The sequence below is a fragment of the Sander lucioperca genome, chromosome 15 (assembly GCF_008315115.2).
Source record: "Sander lucioperca isolate FBNREF2018 chromosome 15, SLUC_FBN_1.2, whole genome shotgun sequence".
NCBI classification, from domain to species: domain Eukaryota; kingdom Metazoa; phylum Chordata; class Actinopteri; order Perciformes; family Percidae; genus Sander; species Sander lucioperca.
In genome coordinates, this window is record NC_050187.1 from 5,560,025 (window position 1) to 5,577,344 (window position 17,320).

The window sequence follows — 17,320 nt, forward strand, 5'->3', positions numbered from 1 at the left end:
CCATAGAGATACTGGGGATCACGGAAGTTAAGGCTGAACTGATTCATGGGATGTTGAACCCGACTAATTATGATGGAGTGTCTCAAGGTGACTAGCCTCGTTATGGTATTTCACATCCTACACTGGAAAGCCAGAAGTTATGGAAGTTAGGCCTGATGTTGTGTGTATACAAGAATCTTGGTTGAGACCACATTTGGATTTTGTCCTACCAGGTTACAGTTCGGTTAGATGTGACAGAATTGGAAAACAAAGTGGAGGATGTGTGACATTTATTAAGGACACTTTAGCATATAGGAGAGTAACTGTTCCAAATGAGTATGAATGTGTAGTAGTAGAACTGTGTAGTCCCAGAGGAAATATCAAAGTGGTCAATTTTTATAATCCGTGTAAGAATTTATCAATACAAACTTTCCATGAGATCTCGGACAGTGTTGATAGAAGAGAAATTTGGTGTGGAGACTTTAATGCTCACAATTCTCTGTGGGGAAGTGACCATACAGACACTAATGGAGAAGTAGTTGAAGAACTACTTGAGGAGAGATCACTTACTTGCCTTAATGATGGAAGAGGTACCAGGGTTAATGTTACAAGAAATTCAGTTTCCTATATAGATCTTACTTTAGTCTCTGTAAATAACTTAATCATTTATAATCTTTATTGATCCCCAATGGGGAAATTACAATTTACACTCTGTTGTTATTACACACTACACACAGGCCTGAAATACACACACACGCTCAGGTCCTTTTACATGCACTAATGGAGAGATGTCAGAGTGAGTGGGCTGCGACTGCTGAGCAGGCGCCCTGAGCGGTTCAGGCGGGTTCAGGGGCACATTGGCAGTGCCCAGGAGGTGAACCGGCACCTCTCCAGCTACCAGTCCACCTCCGTATTTCGGTCCCTATGGGCTACTTAAATATGAGTGATCTATGTGAATGGAATGTGAGGAATGATACCAATATAGGGAGTGATCACTTTCCAATATTGTGTTCCATGAACTTTGATATGTCTGTTCAGGAGGGTTATGTTATGAGAGATGGTGTTTTCTTAAAGCTAACTGGGAAAAATTCAGAGAACTTTGTATTGAGTATGCTGAGCGCATATCGATGGAGGGTGAGGTAAATAGCTGCGCAGTAGCAGTGACTTCTATGATTATTAGTGCTGCAACATCCTGCATCCCTAGGAGTACAGTGAATGGGGAAAAGAAAGTAGTTCCTTGGTGGAGCAATGAATGTAAAAATGCTATAAAAGACGTGCATTCAGAATTCTAAGAAAACATTTGAGTCAAGATACTCTGATTGACTATCGAAGAAAGAGAGCTATGGCACGGAAAATAATTAAGTCATCTAAGAAGAATGCATGGAGGCAATTCTGCTCCTCCATTGGTAGAGAGGTTAAATTGGGTGACATTTGGGCAATGATCAAAAAGATGAGTGGGAAAAGAAAATCTGCTAAAATCCCAGTATTGATTGATGGAGAATATCTGGCAATTACAAATAAGGAGAAAGCTGTACTACTAGGTAAGAAGTTTGCAAGTGTACATAGTGGGAGTCAGTTAGACGAAATACATAAACGATGGAAAAAGGATATTTTAAGATCAAATAGTGATGTAACAAAGACTGTAGTGATGCACTTGACATGGACTTTTCATTACATGAGTTAAAAATGGTCCTGGAGGGAAGTGGATATACTGCTCCTGGACAAGATCAACTATGCTACGCTATGTTCAGACAATTGCCAGACAAAGTCTTGGAAATTATACTGAAACTGTTTAATAAGATATGGAGAGAAGGTGTACTGCCTGATAGTTGGAAAAGTGCTTTGATCCTACCTTTTGGTAAACCTGGTAAAGACATGACTAATGCAGGAAACTACAGGCCTATAGCCTTGACATCGCACATGTGTAAATGGATGGAAAAGATAATATGTCTGTCTAATGTCTGTAGATTGACATATTATTTAGAGCAAAGGGGTCTGTTGAACAAATATCAAAGTGGATTCCATAAAGGAAGATCTACGGTGGACGCTTTAGTTAAAGGAACATGCCGACTTATTGGGACTTAGCTTATTCACCGTATCCCCCAGAGTTAGATAAGTCGATACATACCCTTCTCATCTCCATGCGTGCTGTAACGCTGTCTGACGGCCCCACCGGTAGCTTAGCCTAGCACAGAGCATGCAGGTGAATGGTTCCAGTAATCCTACTGCTCCGAATTGTGACAAAAGTGACAAAATAATGCCACCATGTTCCTATTTACATGTTGTGATTTGTGTATGTTGTGATCGGGAACTATATTCTCAGACAGGCTTGCTGCAAAGCAAATCATTCTGCCCAAGTACTATATTCTTCCACCTGAGAATATAGTTCCCGGTTTGTTTACGGTTAGAAGATGGCTGTGTCTCATGTTATGTTGTTTATTGTACATGCTGTGACTCTACAAATCACAACATGTAAATAGGAACATGTTGCCGTTATTTTGTCACTTATTCGGAGCAGTAGGATTGCTGGAACCATTGCATTGCAACCACCTGCATGTTATGTGCTGGCCTGATGCCGCTGGAACCGTCAGACAGCCTTACAACATGCACGGAGATGAGAAGGGTATGTATCGACTTGTCTAACTCTGGGGGTTACGGTGAATAAGCTAAATTCCCAATAAGTCGGCGTGTTCCTTTAAAGTTAGCAATGAGGCAGAAAAGTATGGAGGAAATATTTATTCATAATTCAAATTGAAAGTCCAAAGAGAAAACGAAGCAAGATCCAATTAAAAATATTATTATTTTTTTAAATTTTCCATTGATCAAATTAAAAATATTATTATTTTTTTTTTAATTTTCCATTTGGATTTAATATTTGGCTTTTGAATTTAAATTTAACATTGGCTTTTCCATTTGGATTTAATATTTGGCTTTTGAATTTAAATTTAACATTGGCTTTTAATTTGGATTTAATATTTGGCTTTTGAATTTCAATTTAACATTGGCTTTTAATTTGGATTTAATATTTGGCTTTTCGATTTCAATTTAACATTGGATTTCCATTTGGATTTAATATTTGGCTTTTGAATTTACATTTAACATTGGCTTTTCATTTGGACTTGACACATGTCAATGTAAATGAGGAGGCGTGGCCCAAAGGCTGGTGGGAGGGTCTGAAACGAAAGGGGTGCAGAGGCACCTTATGAACAGCAGGGGGAGCTGACTGCTGGGAGCTGACTGCTGGGGAGCATCTGTCTGCAGCTTGGCCACCAGGCTGGCTTATCCTTTTATTTCACATGATAGAAACTGATGATGTAGGCTAAACACAAACAACATTTCATGCAACAACAGTGAAGTTTTCATGTAGTTACTATAATTGGGCCCGTGTTAGTGAGGACTAGATTAGGACTGTATTTAAAGCTGATTCTGGTTTCCAACTTCGCCCCAGGTGTGTCTGTTTAAAACACGGACGGAGACAACTTCTCTCTTTTGATGTTTTATTTAATTAAGCAACAGTACAAACATGGGTGTAGGTAGCTCTGCTACATGTGTTTGTGTGTTGTCAGATCTCGAGGACACACACACACACACACACACACACACACACACACACACACACACACACACACACACACACACACACACACACACACACACACACCCTGCTGTTCATAAGGTGCCTCTGCACCCCTTTCGTTTCAGACCCTCCCACCAGCCTTTGGGCCACGCCTCCTCATTTACATTGACATGTGTCAAGTCCAAATGGAAAAGCCAATGTTAAATTTAAATTCAAAAGCCAAATATTAAATCCAAATGGAAAATTAAAAAAATAATAATAATATTTTTAATTTGATCAATGGAAAATTTAAAAAAATAATAATATTTTTAATTTGATATCGCTTCGTTTTCTCTTTGGACTTTCAATTTCTCTTTGGACTTTCAATTTGAATTATGAATAAATATTTCCTCCATAGAAAAGGCGGTTAGTATGAAAGAGGTCATGGCTATAGTGTATTTTTATATTGAGAAAGCTAATGATTCAATGTGGAGAGAAGGATTGTTGATAAAATTGCATGAAATGGGCATTGGCGGAAGGCTATATAACTGGGTTTTGGACTTCCTGTCTAACCGAACGTTCCGTGTTAAAGTTGGAGATGCTGTGTCGGATGATTTTCGTATTGTAAATGGTGTTCCTCAAGGTAGCGCTATAAGCCCTATTCTGTTTAATATCATGATAAACGATATTTTTATAAGTGTTGGTAGAGATATTGGGTCATCACTTTATGCAGATGATGGGGCTATATGGAAAAGAGGGAAACACGTTAGACATGTGACTAATAGAATACAGAGTGCTATATTAGAAGTTGAAAGATGGTCATATGATTGGGGATTTAAGATGTCAGTTGCAAAGTCATGCTATATGTTCTTTACCAGAAAGAGAAGGATTAATAATGCCCAGCTTACATTGTATGGACAAAATATGGGAAGAGTGAAAGAGTTCAAGTATCTTGGATTGTGGCTTGATGAGAAATGTGTATGGAGGAATCATGTTAAACAGGTTGAAACAAAATGCAAAAACGTACTGAATCTCATGAGGTCCGTTTCTGGTTATCAATGGGGAGCAGATAAACACTCACTGCTAGATCTTTATAGGGCCTTAATACGACCGTGTATTGATTATGGATGCATGGTTTATGGAGCAGCAGCCAAAAGTATTTTAGAAAAACTAGATAGAATACAGTTCAGAGCTTTGCGACTCAGTATAGGTGCAGTGAAAACGACCCCTACCAATGCACTGCTGGTGGAAGCTGATGAATTGCCACTATATTTAAGACAGTCTAAGTTGTCATTGGCATATTCGGTCAAGTTAAAAGGATCTGGAGAGGAACAACCTACAACAAAGGTTCTGTGTGACTGTTGGGAATATGAACAACAATTGAAAGGTAAAGGATTCGGTTGGACTATTAATGCAGTAGCAGAAGAATACAGATTAAATAGCATAGACTATGGATCAGCTATTGTATGGGGTAACGTTCCTCTGTGGATATTTCCTGTGCCCATTGTGGACTTGAAGCTACTAGAGAAGAAGAAAGAATGGAGTGAAAGTAATGTGGATAATATTGGATATTTGGTTCAAGATTATGTGAGGAGGAACTATTATAACTATATTATAATCTTTACAGATGGATCAAAAGATCCAGGGAGTGAACATGTAGGTTCGGGAGTGTACATACTTGAGTTTAATGTAGTTATATGTAAAAGACTTGATGATAAATTATCTGTATATACAGCAGAAATGGTTGCTATTATTTTAGGGTTACAGTGGATAGAGGAGGTGAGGCCAGAGAGTTGTCATTTGTTCGGATTCTACTGCATAGCCCTGCATAGTTTGAATTCCAAACAAACGGTGAGAGATGATTTATTGATTGAAATGTGTACAATACTGTTGAGAATACAAAGAGCTGGAGTTGATATGCGATTTGTTTGGGTCCCTGCTCATGTTGGTGTTGAGGGGAATGAGACAGCAGATGGGACTGCAAAGACAGCGTTGACATTAAAAGATGGTGAAATACTGAATGTTCCCTTTGGTAAAGGAGGTACATGGGACCATAAAAACAGTGTCTGATAAACAGTAGTACATTACAGAAAAGAAGGATGATGAAATATTACATCCATAGATAATGTAGTCTAATTGGTTCATGCTCCACACAAATTGGTGACAATGAATCTCATTATGTTGAAACTTTCATGATCTAAACATGGAATATTGTTTGTCTGTTTCCATACAACTATGCATTAAGACTAATGCAACAGTTACTTATCATTTTGAGCAGTTGTATCAACTGATAGTTAGATCATTGTAATGAAATGAATAGACAATCATCAGAAATGTAATGTGTGAATTGCTTTTTGAAATAGTAGTACTTTGATGTTAAGTTGTGTCATATTGAACAGGTGATCTTTGTTAAATGAACAAATGATCTTAGGTTTATGTGTATTGTATCCAAGCAATTGAAAAAAGTGTTAGAGTTTTGAAAAATGTGCATTTTGATCATTGGTTGTGAGTTTCGTGTCTAGAGTTTTGAAAAATGACGTCAAGGTTCTGAAATTAATGCCAAAGTGATTGTAAAAAACTGTATTATTAAAGGCTTTATTACTGTAAAACGTCTTGTTTTACTTTTCTTTGAATCATCCTCATCTATTAGTTGGTTGCTTGTTTCAGCCCGCCGATTCACTAGGGTTGGGTACCGAAACCCGGTTCCACTATGGACCCAGTTTCTACGCAACAGGTAGGAATCGGACCGGATTAGAACGCAAATTTTGGTTCCTCATTTCGGGTTCCACTTAATGTGTCGACTGAAATATTTTCCCTCTGTCGCTCCGAAACGGACGTAAAAATATCACACTTTCTCTGTAGTCTCCCGTTAGCCAGCTACCATAAATGTAGGCTACTTTTACAATGCCATATTTTCCCTCTGGGCTCACCAAAATGGACATAAAAGCATATTAACCATTCACTTTTCAGTTTTTCAAGAATCGTTTTAAGGAATCTGAATCGTTTTAAAAGTACCGGTTCTGCATCGGAATCGTAAAAATCCAAACGATACCCAACCCTACTCTTCACGCCAGTAATGTGCCGCCTCATTTTTTAGCTCAAATCCAAGGAAATGGTGCACTTGGTTAAAATGCGAAAGAACAACAGTGGCATAAAAACAACTAATGAATCATTCAAATATCATTGACTACCTGCCAACATGGCATTTGGTGCATGGTCGCGTGTTAATTTCAGGCCCTGATTGTGAATGCAAAGCAAACTTTATATTATGCCCCAACACAGCATAATATAGAACTCTGCTGAAGTTAAACAACTGTATAAATGAATAATTGTAAAATTGTATAATAATTGTTAAATAGTGTAACTACTGTACGTCTACCTACCTACCTGTCTTTCCTATGTTGTCCTGCAGACTACCCATGGCGGTGGAACACTCCAGTGTTGATTAACTCAGCTCTCATTAAATGGATCCATCTGCCTGACTTCTACACTGTGCCTAACTCCAAAAACCTTATAGGTCAGTGTGTGTGTGTGTGTGTGTGTGTGTGTGTGTGTGTGTGTGTGTGCATGTGTGTGCATGTGTGTGTGTGTATCAGTCTGATTATACTTTAGTAGGAACCCTCTGTGTTTTCTGAACTGATCACGTTTTAAATTGCTGTTGATGCTGTTTGCTGTTTTTAAACTCAACACTCCCTTAATGTTTACTGTTGTCTTAATAAATTCAGTATACTGAATGACACCTGACACCTCCCCACTAATGCGTGTCCACAGGCCCTGTGTGTGCATGTGTGTGTATTTCGAATAACAGTGTAAAGAGTGTAAAAGGGTCAAAGACGAATAAGGATTTAAAATTTGAAAATAAATGAAAGTGTCAAAAAATGCCAATTCAGGCACTTTCTACATCTCCACAACAGGAATTTAATTTAGAAATGTAACTTGTCTTTAATGAAGACAACAATCTCTGTGTGTTAAGTCAAGTTGTCATTGACATCTCGGACAATGCTAACTTTGCATTAAAAGTGTCATAATTTACCGAATGACACTTAATGACAACAGCCATGAATTCTCAAAATGACTCCCTCATGTTCATGACAGGTGTCATGTCATAATAATAACGGTGTCATGTCAGTCTTATGCACATCCCTTCAAATAAAGTGTTACCTAAATAACTTCTATGCTGTTTATGTTTATTTAGAAAAATACATTTCATCATATTGGTGACCAAAGCAAGAAGAAAATGTTTAAGAAATTTAATGTGTGTAAACTCATTTAACCAATAAGGCAGATAGTGGGACAACGTCCTGTTAATCACTCGTCCTTTTTGTTTTTCGAATGTCGTTATTTTGCATTAGACATACGTAGACTATGACGCACATTTTAGTTGACTGAAATGTTATTTAGTCTTAATGGAGAATGTAAGAATCACTTTAGGCCTACAAAAATGATGAATTAAAACTAAAATGTTGAAAAATAACCGTTATGCATTTCCTTATAATTTTGTGTCAAAGTCAAAGATTGGCCGAAGAGCAGCATGCGGCTCCAGTTGCCTACGCCGTCCTAGACCTTCTGTTATTTATGTCAGTGTCACATAAACTCTACCGTCAGTGGCGCCGGCAGCCGTAATCCTGTATGCACCACGCGTACATTTTTTTAAATGATGATGATCATACAGTTGAGAGTTCTGGATTAGCGGAGCCAGTCATCATCTCCCATCTCTCTGCCAATCACAGGAATGTATGGCACATGCATGGTCAGTGTGCGTGCTGGTGTTTGGTGGAGCAGACGGTCGGGCCCGTCAGTAACATAATCTCTATTGTTGTAGTTACCGGTGGGCTGTTGAGTGAGAGCGCTGTTTTCTGTGAGACATTGCAACACATCTGTAGCACTGTTTTGAGTGCTTTAATAAACCGGAACAGTACAGTGAGCATGTGCAGCCTATATGTAACAGATTTGGTGCTACAGTATGTGGCAGCAGTCAATGTTCCAGGCTAATGATGAAGATGATGATGTATTGTGTTGTTGTGTGTGTCCATAGCGGATTTTGTGCTGCTGATGTGTGCAGCCCAGCAGTGGAAGGTGTTTGAGTGTGAGCACACGGAGGACTGGATGGTTGCTGCAGGAGAGAACACAGACCACCCTGAACCAATGGAAGGCCGGCTGTTTAACCCTGCACCCAACTTCATCAACTGCAGGTAAATACAGTGCGTGTCTGTCTGTCTGATGTATCAGTCATCCACAGTTGAACCTGCTGTTTGTCTGCTGTGCTCCTGTCATCATTTCTTTTCTCTACTTCAGAGATCATTTGACTGTAGTCAGTGTTAAGGAAGGGAACATGTCTGATAAGGATGTATCTGCCGCTATTTGTCTTTTAGATTATACATCCAACATAAACAAACCTTTGTTTATAAAGTTTATAAAGTACTCTTTAATTAAGCTATTAAAACGTGGCCAAGATATTTAATAAGCAGTTAAAAAATAAACTTTTAAACATGCGTGTGAAATGGTAAATTAGGATTAAAAAAATAAGATTTAAATATTTGTATTTTGTATTAGCTCAAATCAGATGTTAATATTGGCCAGCCTGATGTGTAGTTGGGAATAATTATTTCATAATTTAGCTGTTGGTTGAATTACTATTAATAGAAACTCTTGAAAAGTAGCAAAATGCAAATTTGAATCTTGAGAAACAGGAAGTTGGACTTAAAGGGTAATTTATTTAAAAAAAATGTTTTATTATTATTATATATAATTATTATTTGTTTTTAACATTGAGCATATTTACCTATGCATTGGTGTCTAAGTGACTAATGTGAACAAAAATCTTCATTGGTTCAGTATTGATCGAGAACGCTGTAAAAAGGCAGCTGCGAACTGGGCTGCAATGTAATAATATTGGGCAAAATGCGCATTGTCTATTTTTGTCCATTAAAAGTCCTGTTTTTGCACTGACAGTATATAATTATATATTTTGCCGCTGACAGGCTCAGATTGTTATTATAAATGTATGACAGAGAGGTCACGTGACCAGCAACCGCAATGGCCACAGCGAACTAGAGCCAGGTCTATTCCTTTTTCTTTGACGCCAAATAATTTTATCTGTTATCACAGTGTCTCAGTGAAATGCCTGCAAGCGCGAAAAAGCAGGTCTCGTTGTTGTCTAAACTATCTACTCGGACAGAAAAATCTGCTAACATGGCGGCGGCTAACAGAGCGGTGGCTAACATAGCAACTGATGCTAGCGCAGTCCCGAACATGGAGGACTTGATCACTCAGGTCTTGGAAAAGCAACAAAGTGTGCTTGAATCAGTGATCTACAACGCAGTGAAGAGAGTGCTAAAGGAAATTATTGCCTTGCCACAACACATCGGGGTAGAGCCTGAGATGCAGGAAATTGTGGTACGTGATCCGATGCAACCTGACTGCGGCACATTCACGATCCAGCGGCATCGGGAGCTTAAAGGGGCACAACATGAGCTACATGCTAAAGGCATCTCAGACTCGCTTATCTACCCGGCCACCCTGAGAATGACCCACGGAGGGAGAGCGTTCACCTTCTCTGCAGCCACAGATGTGGGCGTTTTCTGTCGGGAGTTGGATATGGAGGACAACGCGACATCCACACGGACTGCTTTGCACTGGGGCCTGTTGCCGACGACGGAGCCAGAGGACGGCGGTGGGACTTTGCGTCTGGTAGCGGGGCCGAGGCTGGCGGACCCAGTGGCTGTGGACTAGCGGTATCTGGGCTACTGTACCAAGTTTGACTTGAGGACACTGTGTGTAAGTTTTGGAGCCAAGCTTTAAAGGAACATTTAACCAGACTGTAAGAACATGATGAATGCTGGCTATTCAGTTTATAATCTATGATTTGTTAACATTTAACCAGACTGAAAGAACATGATAAATGTTGAGGACACTGTATTGTAAGTTTTGGAGCCAAGCTTTAAAGGAACATTTAACCAGACTCAAAGTACATGATAAATGCTGGCTATTCAGTTTATAGTCTATGTTTGTTAACATTTAGCCAGACTGAAAGAACATGATGGATGCTGACTTATAGTCTGTTTGTTACTTCAACTAGATTGGTGTGTTTTTCACATAGCTTATTTCAGAATTTGATAGCTGGTTGAGACCTAGTTCTAGGGTTTTTGTAGCACCGTTCATGTTTAGCATAAGAAGTTCACCAGACCTGTTTCAACGTACCTGTGCGGTCTTAGAGGGTTAGGGGATTTATTTAATTTTTTATGTTTTTACCACACCTTGCTCAGCTCTCACAGTTCACCCTTTGCTACAAATTTATCAGCGAATTCCGGTAGGGTACACGAGACATGTATATTTTGAAGATGGCTGAACTTTCAATCCTTTTAATTAATCCTTTTAGTTAACATCAGGGGGCTAAACGGGCTGATCAAACAGAAGAAAGAATATAGATGTAGTGCTTATACAAGAGTAGGGTTGGGTACCGAAACCCGGTGCTAATACGGCACCGGTGCCTAAACGACCGGTATCTACCAGACCGAATAGCAATGCGGATTTCGGTGCCAAAATGCCTTCTGCGCTGCTCTCCGATGCTCTGAAACAGACGTTAGAGGCAACAGAAGCATCACTGCACGTGACGCTAGTTAACACTTCACTTGACAGCAGGTAAGGTTAGCCTACCGTTAGCTAGCAGCTGGATTAAACATGGTTAAAATGCTGACAGCTAAATGGTGTAAAGGGTGTTTGTATTTCACTGTAGAGGACAACAACAGCGGGACATTAAGCAGTGTGTAGCAGCCTTTGTCGGAAAAACAACACAGACAAAGCGAAAGTTATTCACCCAACATGACGATGTGTGTGATTTTATTTTTTTTCACTTGAAACTAGTAAGCCTCATGGTGCATTCAAAGTTATTGTAAAATACCCTATTCCCTATTACCCTATTTTTTTAAAGTATCGGTTCAGGTACTGTTTAGGCACCGGCACCGTTTTAAAAGTATTGTTTTAGCACCGGTATCGGAAACAAAAAAACGATACCCAACCCTATACAAGAGTCACATTTACGTAAAAGAGATGTAAATTGCCTACAAAATAAATACTACAAGATTGCTGCTTCATCTACATTACATTACATTACATTACATGTAATTTAGCTGATGCTTTTATCCAAAGCGACATACAATTGCTATATGTCAGAGGTTGCACGCCTCTGGAGCACTAGGGGTTATGTGTCTTGCTCAGGGACACATTGATGTATTGCAGTGGGAATCAAACCCAGATCTCCCACACCAAAAGCATATGTAATATCCACTGTGCCCTCACCACCATCTAGTGACGACACCAAAACTAAGGGCTCCATTGTGTTACTGTCGCGGAAATGCACACTCACCGTAGATAAAAGTAGTAAAGATCTATCAGGCAGGATATCTTATATATGCACCACAATAAGGAGTAGGAAAATAGCCTTTGTTTCGGTATATGCACCGTCTACATATGACTAAAGCTTTTTCCCGCATCTAAACAATGAATTGCTCTTTCTCAATGAATATCCACTAATTACAGGGGGAGACATGAATGCAGTGCTAGATTTAAATCAGGATAGATCAGGGGGTAACCACACAAAGGCCCAAAAACACACATCAGACATGTTTAGAGCAGTTGTGGAATCCCACCATCTTACAGATGTATGGAGGATGCACAATCCTACTAGCAAGGATTACACCTTTTTTCCACACGTCACCTCACCCCACTATTTTGTGTTCTAGTGAACTTAAGGCAATGTTCCACACGATAGCAATAGAACCAGCAATTCTGTCTGATCACAATGCACTGATAACCACATCCCATTGTGATATGTTAGGAAAAAGATCTAAAAGGCGGCAATTTAATAACTCCCTTCTCCAGAACACAGCTTTTAATGCAGAGTTTAGAGCCAAACTGGCTGAGTTTATAGCAATCAATATTGACTCAGTTTCGGACCCGGCATTCATTTGGCAAGCAACTGAAGAATTTATTAGAGATTTCACATCTTCCTTCTAATTTGAAGAGAAAAAGAGAGGCAAGGATTGCGGAGTTGGAAGAACGTTGTAAATCTTTAGAGCAGTCTATAAAGATGTGTTTTTCTAAATCTACACATACTCTTTTAGTCACAAGTCAAGCAGAGCTAAATGATTTGCTAAGAAGGAGAGCTGAATTCATAATGCACAGAGTGAGGCAAAATTATTATTTCAATGGTTGCAAACCAAGCAAATTGCTGGCTCTGAAATTAAAACAAAGCGAGTCCAGAACTACTATCAACAGCATCCGCACAGACCGAGGTATCTCAACGAATCCTAATGATATCAACGCCATTTTCCAATCCTTTTATTCAAAGTTGTATGAGTCCTCCTGCAATCCAGATCCGACACAGTGCTAGGAGTTCCTAAAAGAGCTAAATCTGCCTCTTCTTGACCCAGAGGAGGCAGAAGAACTGGGTTAACCTATAACGTTAGAGGAACTTAAATCAGCATTAAAAACAGTTAAAAAAAGGGGTTGGATGGAATTCCATCAGAACTTCTTCTACAGTACTTTGACCTATCATTTTACAAGCTTTAACCTCAGCCATAGAGATGGGTATTTTTCACCAACAAACCAACACTGCACTAATTTCTGTTATACCCCAAAAGGGCAAAGATTTTACGGAGTGCTCAAATTACAGGACCATCAGCCTCATTGGAACTGATATTAAGCTCTATTCCAAAGTCTTGGCACTCTGCTTAGAACGCTTTATTGAGAAGCTAGTCCATCCCGACCAATCAGGTTTTATACCAAAGCATCACGCTGCAGACAATGTACGCAGATTATTTCATGTAATAGAAGAAGCCAGAAACCTTCCAACAACGGCAGCAGTTTTATCAGTGGACGTGGAAAAGGCTTTTGACCGCCTAGAGTGGAACTACTTGTGGCAAGTAATGGAGAGGCTTGGTTTGGGGGCCAAATTCATTGACATGGTGCGTACTTTATATGCGAATCCCATGGCCATAGTCTCAACCAATGGCTTGCATTCTCAGCCGTTTCCCATCGAGGGGGCTCTCGACAGGGATGCCCGCTCTACCCCATGCTATTTGTGATCTCTCTTGAACCGTTAGCCCAAACCATAAGGCAAAATAAAATCTGTAATGTCCAGATTAAATCCAATAGCAGCTCAATATCATTATTTGCAGTAGGGCTGTAGCGATACACTAATCTCACGATACGATACGATACACGATATTCAGCTCACAATACGATATATATCACGATATTCAGCCAACGATACGATTCGATATAATTCGATACACTTACATCATTTTCTGAAAGAAGGGGACATTGATTTTGGTGACATCTTGTGAGTGTTCCATTTACTTGGATTTAATTAATTGAACTGAAAACTAAAAACATAAATTACACAATATATGTCTCTGACTGGACAGAGAGTATACAGCTTGCAAATGCTGGACAAAATGAATCAAAGATGTGTTGAGAAAATTAGTTCCATTTATTGAAACAGTGCAAACTGTAGCTTACAAGCCTTTGAAAAGTAAATAAAGTGCAATATTGCAATTAACAATGGAGAGTTAAAAAGTGCAGCAAGTGGCCTGTTCTGAACAGTTTCTTTGACAGCTTTTTTAGCTTGACACTGAACATATGAGGAAGCCAGTCTAGCCACCAGGTAAGTAAACATAGTACCATGGCTTCTCCTCAGAACACACCGAAGAAACGCCGACTTGAACATACGCTCTGCGTGTGCGTGAAATGTAATACATCTCCATAGCAGCAGGCGGCGCTGCTCTGATGAGATGAAATGAAATGAATGAAAACTGGCAGCTGATTGGACGAACGCGTCACGTGGTTCTTTTTTCTCCGGAAATTCACAGCCAGACTGTCATGGCGGCTTGTTCAGAATACGATCTCATATTGTAGTAAAATAGTTCACCGAAGTGTGTTTTTTAAAACATTTTAAGTGAGAAATAGGCCATGCAGTTGCTGAATCTGTCTTCATTTCAGATAGACAAAGGTTAGTTTAAAAGATTTTCGTCAGATTCGTCGACTGCCCTGTCTCCGACTGAGCATGTCGGGTCAGCCAAAATGAAGGCCGACGGCTCCTCGGACGGACGACGGCACGGAACACACCGAACAGACTCGAGTCACCGACCTCGCCAGACTGTCCAACGGCCGATTATCGGCTCTGTGTGTCAGCGCCCGTAGACGTCGCCGTCTGTGTAAAGTTAGTACGGGTAACTTGCTCTACAGCGACACTAGCGGCTGGCTGACCAAATCGCTCTTCCTGCAACGCAAACGGGGGTAAACACGGGGGATTTGAATGGGACTTATGTATCGATACTCACGGCTTAAAAATCAATACTTTCTTGGGAAAAAAAATATCGATTTATATCGCAGAATCAATAAAATTGCTCAGCCTTAATTTGCAGATGGTATTTTGTTGTACATCTCTGATCTTGAGGACTCTATTCCAAAAATTCTTAAGATCTTCAACGAATTTGGCTCAATCTCCGGCTATAAAATCAATTGGGATAAATCTAATCTTCTTTTATTGAACAACAGGCATGTGACATCAGCTATTAGTGGTACAGTACCAACTCAAAGCAAAATTACAAATTTAGGCATCATCATACATGCATCACTACAGCGAGTGGTCCAGGACAACTATGAAACTATTAAGTAATGTTCAAAGGGATCTGGCTAGGTGGACTGCGCTGCTGGCATCACTGCGATCCAGGATTGCTGTTGTTAAAATGAACATAGTTCCACGTGTGAATTTTTTAAGTTCAATGATTCCCTTACCCTCACCAATAAATTTCTGGAAGAAACTTGATACTTTAATTTGGCAGTATATTTGGAACAATAAATAACCTAGGCTAAAATACTCTACCTTGCAACGTACCACAAACCTGGCCCTCCCCAACTTTGAAATGTATCACAAGGCCTTTCAGCTACAGGCCCTTAGAGTATGGATGGACCCCTCATCTACAGTTCCATGGAGAGGAATAGAGCAAAACCTAATTGGAAGTCTAAGACTGCAAGAACTGGCCTTTGCAGGTGTTTGTCCAAAAAAGTGTATGCTAACTTATGGCCCCATTATCACCAACACATTGGCCAACTTTAAACAGGTGGACGAGCACCTGCGCTACACCAATAAGTGGCACGTGAATACCCCAATATGGCACAATACACACTTAATGTCTGGTAACAAACCTTTTGCTTGTAAGCAGTGGAGAGACGGGGGTATTTATACTCTAGACCAGTTATTCAATAAGAAAGGTATGTTGAGTTTTAAAGACCTGAGAGCTAGTTTTGAGGTCCCAAGGACATCCTTTTACTTTTATCTTTGCTTAAAGGAGAATTCCGGTCGATACCAACCCGTAGCTCTGTTGTTTGTAAATTAGGAGTACTGTCAGTAGCGAGAAAAACGAAACCAATCGGTGCTGCCCAAGGGGGTAGCTTCTCCTCGGACCGCGAACCTCCTATGGCGCCATTTTAATGCTACAAAGCGATCACCCCCCGTTAGCATTCCATTGACTGCCATTCATTTTGGCGCCACTTTGACAGCGAATAACTTCACATCTGAAACGTTTAAAGACTCTATTTGTCCATTGTTTATTTCTAAAGAAACACGACAATGTATAAAAGGCTCCATTACCTTGTACCTCACGTTATGGCTCTGTAGCAGACGTTTTTGTAAAAATAGGCTAACGATTGTGTCATAACCACGCGACTTACTGTCGCATAGTAGAGGAATTACCGTATAGTACAGGAGAAGCGTGCAGGCAGTTTCGTCTCACATTAGCTGTTTAAGTGTAATTACTAATGTTAACTAGCATTTTAGTTAGCAATAATTAGCCTGTGCCTATGTTATCTCCTTACATATACCTACGCTCTCCGTCTCTGCAAGATTGGGAATGATTGAGATTTCTCTTGGCACAGCTACCAGAAGACTTACAACTTTCAGACACGTTGCTCACGGCACATTTTCGTCTTCTCTCTCAGTTGGAGGCTGCTCAGTAACGCTCAGCGCTCACCGGAAAAGTGCATCTAACAGCCTTCACTGGTCTCCGTCCAGAGCAACGGGATCTGTTGGTCCATTCTTATATACAGTCTATGGTGCTGCCTACACCGAGTTATCCTCCTGCTAGCGTTAGCACCCAACAGGCTTAAACAGGGCTTCAACAGGGCAAGTTTTAAACGTGTTTTTAGCCTCTAAACATGCTCGAAATGCCATTACAAGTGCTTAGCCATGTGCAGTTATTCCTTCCAAGGGAACACAGCGAATTTGACTGCAGTAGATGTGACAGAAAGCCATAAAAGTTGTGTTAATCCATACCTCTGTTTATTTCCTGGTTTATGGTGAAGCCCACACTAGTCGAATGCCGATCTCATACAATCCAATATTCCAAAATGTATTTTTTCCACAAAAAAATGATTTGCCGAGGTTCTTTCCATAGTAATGCGTATGTATCAACAAGCTGTAACCTGACACCACAGCGGAGCGAGCAGAGCTGCAGTTCAAGAGTTCAACAGCTAGGTAACCTAGCAACGGCAGCAGGGGGAGGAGCTCACAGAGCTGACAGACGGAGCTTGGAGTTAGATCAGCACTAATATGAGAAAATTGTTCCAGTTTGTGCCTTTCCAAATTGCGGCAACCAAATGAAGAGATATTTAAGCTTGAGCTTTCACCGTCTACCCCTCCGCAACCGGGAGATTTTACAGTTGTGGCTGGTTGCACGTGATGCGGGTACATGATGCTCGTGTGGATACTATATCGCAATGACC

The 17,320-nt window shown here is 40.1% G+C and overlaps 1 protein-coding gene across 4 annotated transcripts in view; it reads left to right on the forward strand.

The window, feature by feature from the left end:
• piezo1 (piezo-type mechanosensitive ion channel component 1) overlaps nucleotides 1-17,320 on the forward strand; it is a 204,794-nt gene that overhangs the window by 129,471 nt on the left and 58,003 nt on the right. For all 4 annotated transcript variants that reach the window (XM_031313782.2, XM_031313783.2, XM_031313781.2 and 1 more), the window contains exons 23-24: nucleotides 6,948-7,052; nucleotides 8,571-8,727. In XM_031313782.2, coding sequence (XP_031169642.1) covers nucleotides 6,948-7,052; nucleotides 8,571-8,727 — 262 coding nt within the window. The remainder of the gene's footprint in view (nucleotides 1-6,947; nucleotides 7,053-8,570; nucleotides 8,728-17,320) is intronic.